A 17,464-nucleotide genomic window follows, 5' to 3' on the forward strand; every position below is an offset into this window, starting at 1 on the left:
GGAGACAAGGCACCCCCTCCTACCGACAGGATCCCGGGAATACAGGGCAGCCCAAGTCATGCAGCACAGTACGGGGGTCTCCTCGATCATCATTCTTCATGATCTGGCAGGAAGGAGGATGATACCACCCTCGCCTAGGCAATGCAGGAGGACGTCACGGAAGGGAAGTACATTATCCAACACCCCCCCAGGTATATTTTGCAGGAGGGGGGCCACCTATATGCAGTCCATGCCACTGAAGTGGAAGATCCCCTCTAAATGATTGCAGGATATGTGTGTGAGGATTATACTGTGATACCGGAGGAGGGACAACCTCTGATTGGTGGAGAAGGGAATACGAGAATTTGATTCCTTCTGGTTGATCATGAAATAAACACAATCAGATCCGTCCCGTCTCTGGATAGACGAGCCATTTATAAACCCAAAACGTTCGACCAAAATCACAGATCTAGAACCAAAAACGTGATATGTGGACAATTGCAGGTGGACAGTCCAGGTGACATCGCCTCCCTTTCTGGGTCTCTACGCTGCTGAGAGAACACAAAATATTCTGAGGATTCGGTTTTTAGTCTCAAATAAAGTGCAGTTGTCACCCGTAGCAACCGACTGAAAAAGGCGGGGGGGAGGGGGGCGCTGCTCCCAAGCCCAAGGCTGGCTCACTCTTACAGACTGGCGGGGCCCCATAACTCACACGAGTCAGGCAAGGAGCGGAAGCTGGCTGCACTCCAGTGTGGTTCAAATGTCGGCAACTTTATTGTTCCTGAGTTTCCTCCTCCTCTGATGTGTTTCACCCACTGAGCTGGGTCTAAAGGGTCCCGGAAATAAAAAGGTCTATGCAGCTAAGGGGCGCCTGTAGACAAACCGCAGACTTGAATCAAGTTTGATGTCCTTACTATAGGTGGAGGCCATTTTTATACCTCCCAAGCCTGGCCAAAAATGCCCAGAGATGCCATCATCCTGCCCGGCCTTGTTGCTAGGGTGTTGCTAAGACACTCCCATCCATCACAGCAACAAACTCTTGAACCCCCGCACTTATGTGGTCTACTACCCCATGTGTCGCAGCATCGCTAAACTCGGAGCTACTGTGACGGGCGAGAGAGTGCACGGGAGGGAGAATCAGATGGGGGTGTCTTAGCAACATCCTAGCAACAAAGCCAGAGGGGATGATGCCACCTCTGGGGGGTTTATGGTCAGGCTTGATGAGGTACGTAAATGGCCGACACCTACAGCAAGAGCTTTATCCAACTTTAGCCAAAACTGTACAGTTCGTTTTTATGTAGATCTGTGGGTGAGCTAAAGGGGGCCTCAAACGTGGCTCCTAACATCTCTAAAGGGCCACACATACCAATACATGTAATGCTTGAGAGGACTGTGAATGTGGAACTGGGAACACGTTACATGAATCTGGTAGAGATCTATACTGATATCCTAATCCAGTGGTCTCCAAACTGCGGCCAGAGGACCATATGTGGCCCTTTGCTTGCCTTTATCCGGCCCTTGGGACATTATTCACTGATATGAGACACAATTCTGCCACTGATATCAACAATGGAACACTATTCCTCCCACTGACACCAATGACGGGGTACTATTCCTCCCACTGACACCAATGATGGGGCACTATTCCTCCCACCGACACCAATGATGGGGCGCTATTCCTCCCACTGACACCAACGATGGGGCGCTATTCCTCCCACTGACACCAACGATGGGGCGCTATTCCTCCCACTGACACCAACGATGGGGCGCTATTCCTCCCACTGACACCAATGATGGGGCGCTATTCCTCCCACCGATACCAATGATGGGGCGCTATTCCTCCCACTGACACCAACGATGGGGCGCTATTCCTCCCACTGAACCAACGATGGGGCGCTATTCCTCCCACTGACACCAACGATGGGGCACTATTCCTCCCACTTACAATGATGGGGCACTATTCCTCCCACTGACACCAACGATGGGGCACTATTCCTCCTACTGACACCAATGATGGGGCGCTATTCCTCCCACTGACACCAATGATGGGGCGCTATTCCTCCCACTGACACCAATGATGGGGCGCTATTCCTCCCACTGACACCAACGATGGGGCGCTATTCCTCCCACTGACACCAACGATGGGGCGCTATTCCTCCCACTGAACCAACGATGGGGCGCTATTCCTCCCACTGACACCAACGATGGGGCACTATTCCTCCCAATGACACCAATGATGGGGCACTCTTCGTCCCAATGACACCAATGATGGGGCACTCTTCGTCCCACTGACACCAATGATGGGGCACTCTTCGTCCCAATGACACCAATGATGGGACATTCTTTGTCCCAATTATGGGGCACTCTTCGTTCCAATGATGGGGCACTCTTTGTCCCAATGACAGCAATGATGGGGCACAATTCCTCCCACTGACACCAAATGTGGCAATGCTTACTACCACTGATTCCAGGAAAATTTCCACTCCCACTGGCTACAGTCCGGCCCCCCCAAAGTCTGAAGGACAATAAAGTTGTCCTTTGTTTAGAAAGTTTGGAGAACCCTGCCCTAATCAATGCTCCAGACTGCCAAGGCATGCACATCCTCTACCAAAGGGCCACATGTGGCCCTCAGGCCATGGGTTGGGCAACAGGGGGCTAGAGAAGACCCTTACCTTCAAGGCATTGTTTTGACAGAGGTGGACTAACCCTTTAACTGTTAGAGGTCCTCAGGTTCATGGCCACCATCCTATTCTCCATGGCCATTGTCTAACGCCACTGCTGCAAACCAGTCCATCCCTCCTTTCCTGGACATGTATGCAAAGATGGTAGTTATTCCTATGGAGGGGCTGTCTACGACTGAGAAGCACAAGAGACATCGATGGTATTTTCTTCCACATCTGCTGGAGGTAAAGATCAGGCTGGGAGAGTTTGCAGTACTGTAAGGAGGACCCCCAGCTTTATGGGGGAAACGCGTCAGCCGGTCCCAGACGGGGACTTTTTGCTTGTTTGTCAGAAGTAATAAAGTTGCCAGAACCTGAATTTGCTGGAGTGCAGCCGGCTTTCTGTCCCTGAAATACTTTCGGAGCTCCTACAGGCCGGACACAGTCCTGGGTTGTAGCTGTTGATCTGGGGGGAGCGGCCGGGGAACCTGGAATACAAATGTACAGAAACCAGAGAGACAACTAAAAGGATCCTTCTACAACTAGAGGGGGGGAATCAGAGGTACTCTAGGTGGGACAGGAAGGGTACCCCCAGGAGAGGCACCGAAACAATGAGAGAAGTGTGCGATGGAAGCAGCTATGGAGGGGGATGGGAGAAGCACACAGGGCTTTCCTTCATGTCCATGTGGATTGATGGCGGGAGAGTCACAGCAGGTCCTCTGCTTCCATCCATAGAGACTTCTGGAAGGACAGGACTTCCAACTGTCAACAGATGTGGCGTTACATGCGGGGGCGGGGGGGGGGGGGGGGGTGTCGGTGATACTTCCCCTGCAGGGTATCCGGGGGTGGGGCGTAGACAAAGCACGGTGCTGGAAACGGTCCCGATTCACAGGCACAGAATGGGGGACTGGTCCTGTCCCGACTCCTCATCTTCTGGCAATGGGATTCGTGGCAGCAGAGCGGAGCGGGTCAGACCCCAGAACCTCTGCGGAGAGAGATCCTTACGGACCGCCGTGAACTTCCAGCCCATGTGACTCCCGCAGACCCGGCACTGTGCGATCGTCCAGGCGTACCTGCAATATACAGAGAGAGGTCGATGAAAGAAACGTAATGAGCAATATAAACCGATCATGTGATCACAGCAAGCTAGAGAGCGATGACATCACTGAGAACACAGCCTATCCATTCACTAGAGAGCGATGACATCACTGAGAACGCAGCCTATCCATTCACTAGAGAGCGATGACATCACCGAGAACGCAGCCTATCCGTTCACTAGAGAGCGATGACATCACTGAGAACACAGCCTATCCGTTCACTAGAGAGCGATGACATCACCGAGAACACAGCCTATCCGTTCACTAGAGAGCGATGACATCACCGAGAACACAGCCTATCCATTCACTAGAGAGCGGTGACATCACCGAGAACGCAGCCTATCCGTTCACTAGAGAGCGGTGACATCACCGAGAACACAGCCTATCCGTTCACTAGAGAGCGATGACATCACCGAGAACACAGCCTATCCATTCACTAGAGAGCGGTGACATCACCGAGAACGCAGCCTATCCGTTCACTAGAGAGCGGTGACATCACCGAGAACGCAGCCTATCCGTTCACTAGAGAGCGGTGACATCACAGAGAACGCAGCCTATCCGTTCACTAGAGAGCGGTGACATCACCGAGAACGCAGCCTATCCGTTCACTAGAGAGCGATTACATCACTGAGAATGCAGCCTATCCATTCACTAGAGAGCGATGACATCACCAAGAACACAGCCTATCCGTTCACTAGAGAGCGATGACATCACCGAGAACACAGCCTATCCGTTCACTAGAGAGCGATGAGATCACCGAGAACACAGCCTATTCGTTCACTAGAGAGTGATGACATCACGGAGAACACAGCCTATCCGTTCACTAGAGAGCGATGACATCACGGAGAACACAGCCTATCCGTTCACTAGAGAGCGATGACATCACGGAGAACACAGCCTATCCGTTCACTAGAGAGCGGTGACATCACTGAGAACGCAGCCTATCCATTCACTAGAGGGCGATGACATCACTGAGAACGCAGCCTATCCAATCACTAGAGAGCGATGACATCACTGAGAACGCAGCCTATCCAATCACTAGAGAGCGATGACATCACCGAGAACACAGCCTATCCATTCATTAGAGTGCGGTGATATCACGGAGACTGCGGCACTCAGGATGGATCATTCTGGACGCACACAGGAGGTATTCTCCGTCATCCCCGATCACACTTTTTAATAACAATTTCCCATTAAAGTTTCTGACACTTTGAACCTTTTTTGTAAACAAGATGAAGGAGATAATGATCTCGGTTTCCTGCTGCTGCAAACACTCTAAATTCTGTCAAAATATCTGCCGAGACCACTTCTGTTTTCTCAGGAATGTTCCGTCTGCGTGCGTCTCTGCACACCGCATCGGCTCAGAGCACACCGACACCCGCAGTGACATTATTGATGGTCGCAGAGGTCGCGGCATTCCACCAATGTCCCAACACTCCATTCCTCCTCTATATATGACACGGGGCCCCTATGGGGGGGCCTGACCACCATGGAGGAGATCAGAGACCACCGGGGGCAGCAGGCTCTAGCACAGCTCCATTAACAAGTGAGGATTGAAGGGTTCAGAGGTCATAACCTGGAAAAGCTCTGGGTGACGCACCAAGCCCTCTGCGCTCCGGTGACTTGGGGAGGGTGTCGTCCCGGCTCCATACACACAGAGGAGGAAGGAACAAAATGGCGCACTCCTAAAAGAAGCCTGACTCCACCTAGGCCACACCCCCTCCCCAACACGTTTCGACCTGCTCACAGGGCTTAGTCACAGAGGTCAGTAGTAACGCTGAGTGCGGAGCCCTCATGTTGTCCCCGGTGCCGCCTTCTCCGTCTCAGAGCCCTCATGTTGTCCCCGGTGCCGCCTTCTCCGTCTCAGAGCCCTCATGTTGTCCCCGGTGCCGCCTTCTCCGTCTCAGAGCCCTCATGTTGTCCCCGGTGCCGCCTTCTCCGTCTCAGAGCCCTCATGTTGTCCCCGGTGCCGGCTTCTCTGTCTCAGAGCCCTCATGTTGTCCCCGGTGCCGGCTTCTCTGTCTCAGAGCCCTCATGTTGTCCCCGGTGCCGCCTTCTCTGTCTCAGAGCCCTCATGTTGTCCCCGGTGCCGCCTTCTCTGTCTCAGAGCCCTCATGTTGTCCCCGGTGCCGCCTTCTCTGTCTCAGAGCCCTCATGTTGTCCCCGGTGCTGAGCTCTCCGTCTCAGAGCCCTCATGTTGTCCCCGGTGCTGAGTTCTCCGTCTCAGAGCCCTCATGTTGTCCCCGGTGCTGAGCTCTCTGTCTCAGAGCCCTCATGTTGTCCCCGGTGCTGAGTTCTCTGTCTCAGAGCCCTCATGTTGTCCCCGGTGCTGAGTTCTCTGTCTCAGAGCCCTCATGTTGTCCCCGATGCCACATTCTCTGTCTCAGAGCCCTCATGTTGTCCCCGGTGCCACGTTCTCTGTCTCAGAGCCCTCATGTTGTCCCCGGTGCCACGTTCTCTGTCTCAGAGCCCTCATGTTGTCCCCAGTGTGATGTTCTCTGTCTCAGAGCCCTCATGTTGTCCCCGGTGCTGAGTTCTCTGTCTCAGAGCCCTTCTCTCCGTTATCACAATTCCTCGGCATTATTCTAACCCAGACTGATTGGCGGCTGTAATGCCATATAACTATGACCTATAGGGAAGAGGCAAGCTTCCTCAGCGTTCGGTCTCCTACAGGCAGGACATCTTCCTGACAGGACATATTGTACCCCCAGTGAAACACTACCGCAGGGACAGGCAAGCCGTTGCGGGAGTACAGGTCCCATAAGGCACTGCAAGCCTGACAGCCGCAGGCAGAGGGATGATGGGATTTGTAGTTTCATCACACCTGGAGGTTGCCTATCTGTACTGCCTGCTGTAGCACCACTCGCCCCGGGAACCGGCTGTTCTCTGTGGCACTCGCCCCGGGAACCGGCTGTTCTCTGTGGCACTCGCCCCGGGAACCGGCTGTTCTCTGTGGCACTCGCCCCGGGAACCGGCTGTTCTCTGTGGCACTCGCCCCGGGAACCGGCTGTTCTCTGTGGCACTCGCCCTGGGAACCGGCTGTTCTCTGTGGCACTCGCCCCGGGAACCGGCTGTTCTCTGTGGCACTCGCCCCGGGAACCGGCTGTTCTCTGTGGTACTCACCCCGGGAACCAGCTGTTCTCTGTAGACGCTCGCCCCACCAGGCTCAGGTTCAGGGCTTTGTAGACCGTCAGCGTTTCATGAACGTAGCCATGAGGGTTGACATAGGCCGCCATGGGGCCACACAGGGACAGGCTGCAATAGAGGAAAGCAGGAATAGAAAATGCAAAGTACATCGGACACACAATATATGGGAACCTATCAGCTCAGAACACCTTGACAGGCTGAACTAACGCAATCAGCACAGCAGCTGGACAAACACTGCTTGCACAGCATGTTGTAGGCGAGTCTTGGAAGTCTGGCATTTTCAGGAAGCACCTGGCTGAGCTCCTCCACCCCCACGACATAACCTTTTATGTTGGTGCTGGGGGAAAGGAGCAGACAGGAACACTGTAGAGCCCCGATGCCTTACCTGTGACCCTATACCATACATAGTGTGGCCCACGGGGCCCCTGAAGACAGAGGTATAGGTTTTCCTTACTTTGGAGATACATTGAAGGCATGTATAACCTCATGGGAAGGTTGTTGTTGGAATGAAGAGTCTGGTGACAGGGCCTCTACAGGCAGCTCTGAGCAAAGACCGGGATAAAGCAGCCAGGTTGGGAGTGATGGGCGGGGTGGAGAGGCTGACATGGTGACGTTGGGGAGATGGAAGTCAGGAGAAACCCAGAAGGATGAGGACCAGAAGGATGGGGACCAGGAGGATGGACAACAGACGATGTTCCTGGGAGGGAGACGTTGGGGGTGATAGGGTGGGGAGGAGAGGCTGACAGTGATGTTGGGGAGATGGAAGCCAGGAGAGACCCAGAAGGATGGGGACCAGGAAGATGGACAAGAGACAATGTTCCAGGGAGGGAGACGTTGGGGGTGATGGGCGGGGTGGAGAGGCTGACATGGTGACTTTGGGGAGATGGAAGCCAGGAGGGACCAAGAAGGAAGGGGACCAGGAGGATGGACAAGAGACGATGTTCCTGGGAGAGAGACGTTGGGGGTGATGGGCGGGGTGGAGAGGATGATATGGTGAGGTTGGGGAGATGGAAGCCAGGAGAGACCTAGAAGAATGGGGACCAGGAGGATGGACAAGAGACAATGTTCCTGGGAGGGAGATGTTGGGGGTGATGAGCGGGGTGGAGAAGCTGACAAGGTGAAGTTGAGGAGATGGAAGCTAGGAGGGACCCAGAAGGATAGGGACCAGGAAGATGGGGACCAGGAGGATGGACAAGAGATGATGTTCCTGGGAGGGAGATGTTGGGGGTGAAGAGCGGGGTAGAGAGGCTGACAGGGTGATGTTGGGGAGATAGAAGCCAGGAGAGACCCAGAAGGATGGGGACCAGTAGGATGGACAAGAGACGATGTTCCTGGGAGGGAGATGTTGGGGGTGATGGGCGGGGTGGAGAGGCTGACATGGTGACGTTGGGGAGATGGAAGCCAAGAGGGACCCAGAAGGATGGGGACCAGTAGGATGGACAAGAGACGATGTTCCTGGAAGGGAGATGTTGGGGGTGATGGGCGGGGTGGAGAGGCTGACATGGTGACGTTGGGGAGATGGAAGCTAGGAGGGACCCAGAAGGATGTGGACCAGGAGGTTGGACAAGAGACGATGTTCCTGGGAGGGAGATGTTGGGGGTGATGGGCGGGGTGGAGAGGCTGACATGGTGACGTTGGGGAGATGGAAGCCAAGAGGGACCCAGAAGGAAGGGGACCAGGAGGATGGACAAGAGATGATGTTCCTGGAAGAAAGATGTTGGGGGTGATGAGCGGGGTAGAGAGGCTGACATGGTGAGGTTGAGGAGATAGAAGCCAGGAGGGACCCAGAAGGATGGGGACCAGGAGGATGGACAAGAGACAATGTTCCTGGGAGGAAGACGTTGGGGGTGATGGGCGGGGTGGAGATGCTGACATGGTGACATTGGGGAGATGGAAGCTAGGAGATCCAGAAGGATGGGGACCAGGAGGATGGACAAGAGAAGATGTTCCTGCGAGGGAGATGTTGGGGGATCATTGAAGGAAATAAATGTCATGATGGCTCATATATTGTTCTATTGTCTAGCTTCAGCCTGAAGTGTGATATTAACCCCTTCCCACCACCGCCGCCTCCTGGCCCTTTAAGAGGATTGACTGCCAGGCAGCGGAGGCAGGCATTCCAATCATGTGACCGCTGTGATTGGCTCTGAGCACAGTATATGCAGCTGCCCGGCGTCAAAGCCGACCTGCCAGGAGGCTGCATTTATGCGTGTGGCCGGAATGAAGTGGTTAAATCCTCCCTCTGGCTTCCCCTCCAGTCTTGCACAGGTGTATCGGCTCCTCCCCTTCAGTCTTGCGCAGGTGTCCCGGCTCCTCCCCTTCAGTCTTGCGCAGGTGTCCCGGCTCCTCCCCTTCAGTCTTGCACAGGTGTATCGGCTCCTCCCCTTCAGTCTTGCACAGGTGTATCGGCTCCTCCCCTTCAGTCTTGCACAGGTGTATCGGCTCCTCCCCTTCAGTCTTGCACAGGTGTATCGGCTCCTCCCCTTCAGTCTTGCACAGGTGTCCCGGCTCTTCCCCTCCAGTCTTGCACAGCTGTATCGACTCCTCCCCTTCAGTCTTCCACATGTGTACCGGCTCCTCCCCTTCAGTCTCACACAGGTGTACCGGCTCCTCCCCTTCAGTCTCACACAGGTGTACCGGCTCCTCCCCTTCAGTCCTGCACAGGTGTACCGGCTCCTCCCCTGGAATGGCTTACTCTTGATTTCACTAGGATCTGCCTGCTTACAGCAATTTGTGATCTGCTCTCCAGTGACTACATGAGTGCAGTGCAGTAAGGAAACTATTTTTTCAGGCTTATGGTACTTTGAATGAAATAGTCCATTAAAGTGGCGCTTTCACTGCACACTGGGAGCTTCTCACAATGTGCATTAGAAACTGCAGCAAGTCAGATAGAGCTCCGCCTCATTTCCTGGCTGGGGGACACCCAGCATCATCTAGCTCTTTCCTCTCCAGGCCTGACTGTCCCTTTTAATTGGATTTCAGTTCTTTCATAATGGAGGCTCGGCATCACATGTGGGCGTTACCTATGCAAATGAAACCTGCCTAAGAATGCCCACTCACCCAGACTGACACCCAGCCATCGGGGCATTCTGTTATTAGCATAACTCCTCCCACTGCGTACATCAGGGGCTCATGAGAGGAGTAGGGAGGCCGGGGCTGCGAGTTTTATTGCGGTTTATAGTCACACCCTCTGTGGATTGCATCAGTGATAAGTTGCTCTAATATCGCCTTATCCAGGAAATCTGCACCCTATACAGGAGGACGTCTGACCTGTCTGCGCGCGTCCCGCCATTGGCCGCCTCACCTGAAAATCTCGTTCTTGGTGGTGATCTCAGTGTCGTGACATCGCTTACAGCAGAGGGATGTGCACTACAATGAGAGAGAGAATCATAAGCAGCGCCCCCCTATGGGATGGGAGGGAGGTGGGCGGGGCGTAGAGGGTACAATGGAACTCACTTTGCTCATGATGTCCAGCTCACAACGCAGGCGCTGGATGGCGTTTCCGATCTGCAGCAGCTGGATACGCAGAGTGTCATCGATGGGCAGACAGGCCGCCACCCGGTAAGAGAAATCTGAGAAGAGAAGAACTCAGTCAGTCTAATGTGGTGCAGCGCAAACAGGAGGTCTTCACCGCCCGCGTCTCTGCAATTATTTCCTCCTACATAGAAGGGTGTGAAAAACCTTCAGGTGCAAATATGGGAAGCACAGTGGCTGAGCGGTTAGCACTTCCGCCTGGCAGTACTCGGGTCGTTGCTTCAAATCCCAACAACGGCACCACCTGCCTGGAGTTTGCATGTTCTCCCTGTGCCTGCGTGGGTTTCCTCTGGGTACCCCCGTTTCCTCCCAAACTACAAAGATATGCTTGGAGGTGAATTGGTTCCTGTATGAATGTGAGTTAGGGATCTCAGATTGTACGCTCCTCGGGGGCGGGGCCTGATGTACAACATATATGTAAAGCGCTGCGTACATTGATGGCGATATATAAGTACCTGAAATAAATAATAAAATGTTTCATCTCTCTGGTGTCATAGAGAGCTTTTTATTTTTAATAACAGCTTACCGCCCGCCCTATAGCAGAGCTACTGCGACACGGCGGCAGGGCTGCACAAAATCACGTATATTTCCAGGTAGGGGGAACGCACGCTGCCCTAACCGCGCCGCCACTGGCGGCTACAGCTATCACTGGGTCCCGGACAGATTCCCCGCTGGCACCCAGCGATCATTGAGGAACACTGACAGTCACTATGGTGACACTGTACTGCTAGGGTGACAGTATGTTAAAAAAAAAAAAAAAACATAAATAATAATATACAAAAATAAAATAAAAATGTAAAAAAAAGTTCTGAAAAATTTAAATTTTTGGTTATAAACTAATTTCGGTTATTTTATTTTTTTTACTAAAAAGATAACTGAATAAATTTTGGCCAAGATTTGTGAAGAAAGATTATTTATTTGCAAAATTTTATAAGAAAAACACGTTTTTAAAAAATGTTTGGACTTTTTAATTTATATAGCAAAAAGAAAATAAAAATCCCAGCGGTGAATAAATACCATCAAAATAAAGTTTTATCTGTTTAAAAAAAATACTAAAAAATTCATATGGGTGCAGTGTCGCATGACCGCGCAATTGTCAAAGTGTGACAGCGCTGAGAGCTGAAAATTGTCCTGGTCAGGAAGGGGGGGAAGTGTCCGGACTGGAAGGGGGGGGGGGGAAAAGTGTCCGGACTGGGAGGGGGGGAAAGTGTCCGGACTGGAAGGGGGGAAAGTGTCCGGACTGGAAGGGGGGAAAGTGTCCGGACTGGAAGGGGGGGGGAAGTGTCCGGACTGGAAGGGGGGGAAAGTGTCCGGACTGGAAGGGGGGGGGAAGTGTCCGGACTGGAAGGGGGGGGGAAGTGTCCGGACTGGAAGGGGGGGGGAAGTGTCCGGACTGGAAGGGGGGGGGGAAGTGTCCGGACTGGAAGGGGGGGGGGGGGAAGTGTCCGGACTGGAAGGGGGGGGAAGTGTCCGGACTGGAAGGGGGGGGGGGGGAAGTGTCCGGACTGGAAGGGGGGGGGGGGGGAGGGTGTCCGGACTGGAAGAGGGGAAAGTGTCCGGACTGGAAGGGGGGGAAAGTGTCCGGGCTGGAAGGGGGGGAAAGTGTCCGGGCTGGAAGGGGGGGAAAGTGTCCGGACTGGAAGGGGGGGAAAGTGTCCGGACTGGAAGGGGGGGAAAGTGTCCGGACTGGAAGGGGGGGAAAGTGTCCGGACTGGAAGGGGGGGGAAGTGTCCGGACTGGAAGGGGGGGGAAGTGTCCGGACTGGAAGGGGGGAAAGTGTCCGGACTGGAAGGGGGGGAAAGTGTCCGGACTGGAAGGGGGGGGGGAAGTGTCCGGACTGGAAGGGGGGGGGAAGTGTCCGGACTGGAAGGGGGGGAAGTGTCCGGACTGGAAGGGGGGGGGAAGTGTCCGGACTGGAAGGGGGGGGAAGTGTCCGGACTGGAAGGGGGGGGAAGTGTCCGGACTGGAAGGGGGGGAAGTGTCCGGACTGGAAGGGGGGGGAAGTGTCCGGACTGGAAGGGGGGGAAGTGTCCGGACTGGAAGGGGGGGGGGGGGGAAAGTGTCCGGACTGGAAGGGGGGGGGGGAAGTGTCCGGACTGGAAGGGGGGGGAAGTGTCCGGACTGGAAGGGGGGAAAGTGTCCAGACTGGAAGGGGGGAAAGTGTCCGGACTGGAAGGGGGGAAAGTGTCCGGACTGGAAGGGGGGAAAGTGTCCGGACTGGAAGGGGGGGAAAGTGTCCGGACTGGAAGGGGGGGGGAAGTGTCCGGACTGGAAGGGGGGGGAAGTGTCCGGACTGGAAGGGGGGGGGAAGTGTCCGGACTGGAAGGGGGGGGAAGTGTCCGGACTGGAAGGGGGGGGAAGTGTCCGGACTGGAAGGGGGGGAAGTGTCCGGACTGGAAGGGGGGGGAAGTGTCCGGACTGGAAGGGGGGGGAAGTGTCCGGACTGGAAGGGGGGAAAGTGTCCGGACTGGAAGGGGGGAAAGTGTCCGGACTGGAAGGGGGGGAAAGTGTCCGGACTGGAAGGGGGGGGGGAAGTGTCCGGACTGGAAGGGGGGGGGAAGTGTCCGGACTGGAAGGGGGGGAAGTGTCCGGACTGGAAGGGGGGGGGAAGTGTCCGGACTGGAAGGGGGGGGAAGTGTCCGGACTGGAAGGGGGGGGAAGTGTCCGGACTGGAAGGGGGGGGAAGTGTCCGGACTGGAAGGGGGGGGAAGTGTCCGGACTGGAAGGGGGGGAAGTGTCCGGACTGGAAGGGGGGGGGGGGGAAAGTGTCCGGACTGGAAGGGGGGGGGGGAAGTGTCCGGACTGGAAGGGGGGGGAAGTGTCCGGACTGGAAGGGGGGAAAGTGTCCGGACTGGAAGGGGGGGAAAGTGTCCGGACTGGAAGGGGGGGGGGAAGTGTCCGGACTGGAAGGGGGGGGGAAGTGTCCGGACTGGAAGGGGGGGAAGTGTCCGGACTGGAAGGGGGGGGGAAGTGTCCGGACTGGAAGGGGGGGGAAGTGTCCGGACTGGAAGGGGGGGGAAGTGTCCGGACTGGAAGGGGGGGGAAGTGTCCGGACTGGAAGGGGGGGGAAGTGTCCGGACTGGAAGGGGGGGAAGTGTCCGGACTGGAAGGGGGGGGGGGGGGAAAGTGTCCGGACTGGAAGGGGGGGGGGAAGTGTCCGGACTGGAAGGGGGGGGAAGTGTCCGGACTGGAAGGGGGGAAAGTGTCCAGACTGGAAGGGGGGAAAGTGTCCGGACTGGAAGGGGGGAAAGTGTCCGGACTGGAAGGGGGGAAAGTGTCCGGACTGGAAGGGGGGGAAAGTGTCCGGACTGGAAGGGGGGGGGAAGTGTCCGGACTGGAAGGGGGGGGAAGTGTCCGGACTGGAAGGGGGGGGGAAGTGTCCGGACTGGAAGGGGGGGGAAGTGTCCGGACTGGAAGGGGGGGGAAGTGTCCGGACTGGAAGGGGGGGGAAGTGTCCGGACTGGAAGGGGGGGGAAGTGTCCGGACTGGAAGGGGGGGGAAGTGTCCGGACTGGAAGGGGGGAAAGTGTCCGGACTGGAAGGGGGGAAAGTGTCCGGACTGGAAGGGGGGGAAAGTGTCCGGACTGGAAGGGGGGGGGGAAGTGTCCGGACTGGAAGGGGGGGGGAAGTGTCCGGACTGGAAGGGGGGGAAGTGTCCGGACTGGAAGGGGGGGGGAAGTGTCCGGACTGGAAGGGGGGGGAAGTGTCCGGACTGGAAGGGGGGGGAAGTGTCCGGACTGGAAGGGGGGGGAAGTGTCCGGACTGGAAGGGGGGGGAAGTGTCCGGACTGGAAGGGGGGGAAGTGTCCGGACTGGAAGGGGGGGGGGGGGGAAAGTGTCCGGACTGGAAGGGGGGGGGGGAAGTGTCCGGACTGGAAGGGGGGGGAAGTGTCCGGACTGGAAGGGGGGAAAGTGTCCAGACTGGAAGGGGGGAAAGTGTCCGGGACTGGAAGGGGGGAAAGTGTCCGGACTGGAAGGGGGGAAAGTGTCCGGACTGGAAGGGGGGGAAAGTGTCCGGACTGGAAGGGGGGGGGAAGTGTCCGGACTGGAAGGGGGGGGAAGTGTCCGGACTGGAAGGGGGGGGGAAGTGTCCGGACTGGAAGGGGGGGGAAGTGTCCGGACTGGAAGGGGGGGGAAGTGTCCGGACTGGAAGGGGGGGGAAGTGTCCGGACTGGAAGGGGGGAAAGTGTCCGGACTGGAAGGGGGGGGGGGGAAGTGTCCGGACTGGAAGGGGGGGGAAAGTGTCTGGACTGGAAGGGGGGGAAGTGTCCGGACTGGAAGGGGGGGAAGTGTCCGGACTGGAAGGGGGGGGAAGTGCCCGGACTGGAAGGGGGGGGGGGAAGTGTCCAGACTGGAAGGGGTCCTGTCTTGAAGTGGTTAATACACAGGTGCACTTCGGTTTTCATAATTTTCGGTTTACAAATGCACATCCATTGACAATGACGTTTCGGTTTACCATTTTTTTCGCAATACGAACGGATTAATTGGTTTTCGATGCATTTACACATTGTTTTTTAGTCATCTCACTGGACAGTATTTATACCTTTAATGTGCACTTTATAAAGAGTTTTGAACAGATAAAAGACTTTTTTTTACTTTTTTCTGACCTCCGGAACGGATGAATTGGTTTTCAATGCATTTCTACGGGAAACCACGTTTCAGTTTATAAATTGTTTTTGGAATACGAAAAGTCGCGCAGAACGCATTAAATTCGTACACCGAGGTGCGCCTGTATTCTGGTCTCGCTCTCTAAGTGTAGGAACGCAGATCTTCCCATCCCCGCTGCTGATTCCTGAGCAGATGAAAGGGGCACCTCGATGATATTTCAGTGATGTGACAAGTTATTGGCTGTCTTTGCGGTTCCAGCGGTGAGGCCGCCGTGTCGCATGTCCTGCCCAGCCTGGAGTCTTCCATCCTAAAAACTAAACTAAAAATTCACAGTAAGAAAGGGGGACCTCCTAATAATGGCCACGGGGGGGAGGGGGGGGGGTGAGCGGACCCTCCAACACATCATAATATAGAAGAATCCATTAAGTAGCTGAGCTTTGCAGACGGTAACAGGATTTCAGGTCGGGGTATCTGGCAGTGTTCTGATACACAGAGTCGGGGGAGGGGAGGCGCACTCACCTATTGGATTAGCAGGCAACGAGTCGTCTCGGAGATTCTCATCCCATTCGTGCAGCTGACGCTTTACCCGCTCCATCAGAGAGTCCTGGAGACGGACAACAACGTGTCACCATATCATTTCATATTGACATTTATAGTAAGTCGCACATCGGGACATTCTTTACATCTTTCCTTTTAGTTATTGTTACATTTGTACCAAATCCTCCCATGTTGGAACAGATTCCCTGAAAACAACATCTCCCCAATATAGCCCCCTGAAGCTGCAAAAGCTAAGGCGAACCTGCGCTTATTTCTTATCTAAAAGACTTCAATCATCATCGATCCCTTCTCCTCCTGATCCATACTGTCAATGGCCGGCCTCTCACAGCTAAAATCTGCAGCACCCAGCAGGGATGCATATCTAAAGGGATGCTGGGGATGTGTTCTTTCATATAATGTTGGAAGTAGGGATTTTTACAGGAGGAAGATTATATATATATATATATATATATATATATATAAGCAATGGGTGGTCCGATCGATCCGCCCAAGTGAATTGTCAGACATGTCCATTTACATCCGCCTCCCTATAGACAGCAATGGGTGGTCCGATCGGGCCGCCCTTGTGAATAGGATCGGATGTAGGCGGGTGTCAGCGGTCACATGTCCATTTACATCCGCCTCCCTATAGACAGCAATGGGTGGTCCGATCGGTGCCCCCGTGTGAAATGGATGGGATGTAGGCGGGGTCAGCGGTCACATGACCATTTATATCTGCCTCCCTATAGATAGCAACTGGTGGTCCGATCGGTCCACCTGTGTGAATTGGATGGGATGTAGGCGGGGTCAGCAGACACATGTCCATTTACATCCGCCTCCCTACAGACAGCAATGGGTGGTCTGATAGGTCCACCTGTGTGAATGGGATTGGATGTAGGCGGGGCTCAGTGGTCACATGTCCATTTACACCCGCCTCCCTATGTTCAGCAATGGGTGGTCCGATCGGTGCACCCGTGTGAATGGGATCAGATGTAGGCGGGGCTCAGTGGTCACATGTCCATTTACACCCGCCTCCCTATATTCAGCAATGGGTGGTCCGATTGGTGCGCCCATGTGAGGGGGGTCTAAGGTTAGGGTCACACCTGTGCGGCCACGCGGGCTGCGATTTGCGCAGACACGAGAACCCGTTCATTAGAATGGCCTGGCGGGACACACAGGAGAGTCCCTACACTCTGAAGTCGCAGCCCAGGTCCCCGGTACAGATGCGATTTCCTTCGTGGACGGCGTGCTATTGGGATTATCGGCACCCCCCTGCGGGTCCTGCATTTCCCTGTGTGGGTGGTTGCGGCTGCTGGTATTTGTGTGGGCCCCGCAGCGGCACCACCCGCACACATGTGAACCGAGCCTAAAGCAGTCATGATGACCGGCACACGTGATCCATGTCTGGTGTCTGCGATACTCACAGCGTCATACAAAGCGTAGAGCCAGCAAGGCCAGGAGGTGAGATTGGCACCATAGAACTTTCTCTGCGGGAAGAAGGGAGAAGAAATTATAACCTGAGAAGGAGAACAGAATGTCTTCTATATATTACCGCCCCTCTCCAGGCATAACATGGACCCCCTCCCCCCGCTGCAGATTCAGCAGCTGAAAGGATACAGCCCATATTATAGGAGCGTCAGCACACACACTATCGACACAATCCCAGACCCCACCAACATGGGCCATGGTGTTCTGTTACTGTCTACTTCTCACCACTTCACAGCTCTGAGGAACGTTCATTAACCTAAAATCAACGGGATGACAAAATAATAAACACACAATATATATATATATATACACACTGCTCAAAAAAATGAAAGGAGACGAGAGCACGGAGGAGATTCCAGGAGACGAGAGCATGGAGGAGATTCCAGGAGACAAGAGCACGGAGGAGATTCCAGGAGATG

At 55.0% G+C, this 17,464-nt stretch overlaps 1 protein-coding gene across 1 annotated transcript; it reads right to left on the reverse strand.

Moving 5' to 3' along the window:
* Positions 1-384: 384 nt before the first annotated feature.
* LOC149438001 (protein cereblon-like) lies at positions 385-17,122 on the reverse strand. The gene is made up of 6 exons (XM_089660356.1): positions 16,982-17,122; positions 15,540-15,624; positions 10,337-10,452; positions 10,185-10,249; positions 6,860-6,991; positions 385-3,712 (listed from the first exon to the last, which is right to left on the reverse strand). The coding sequence occupies exons 2-6, from the start codon at positions 15,613-15,615 to the stop codon at positions 3,526-3,528; spliced, it is 576 nt and encodes a 191-aa protein (XP_089516482.1). The 5' UTR covers positions 15,616-15,624; positions 16,982-17,122; the 3' UTR covers positions 385-3,525.
* Positions 17,123-17,464: the final 342 nt, after the last annotated feature.

This window comes from Staurois parvus, unplaced genomic scaffold (genome assembly GCF_062004578.1).
Source record: "Staurois parvus isolate SC_StPar_1 unplaced genomic scaffold, SC_StPar_1.0 ptg001229l, whole genome shotgun sequence".
Classification (NCBI taxonomy): domain Eukaryota; kingdom Metazoa; phylum Chordata; class Amphibia; order Anura; family Ranidae; genus Staurois; species Staurois parvus.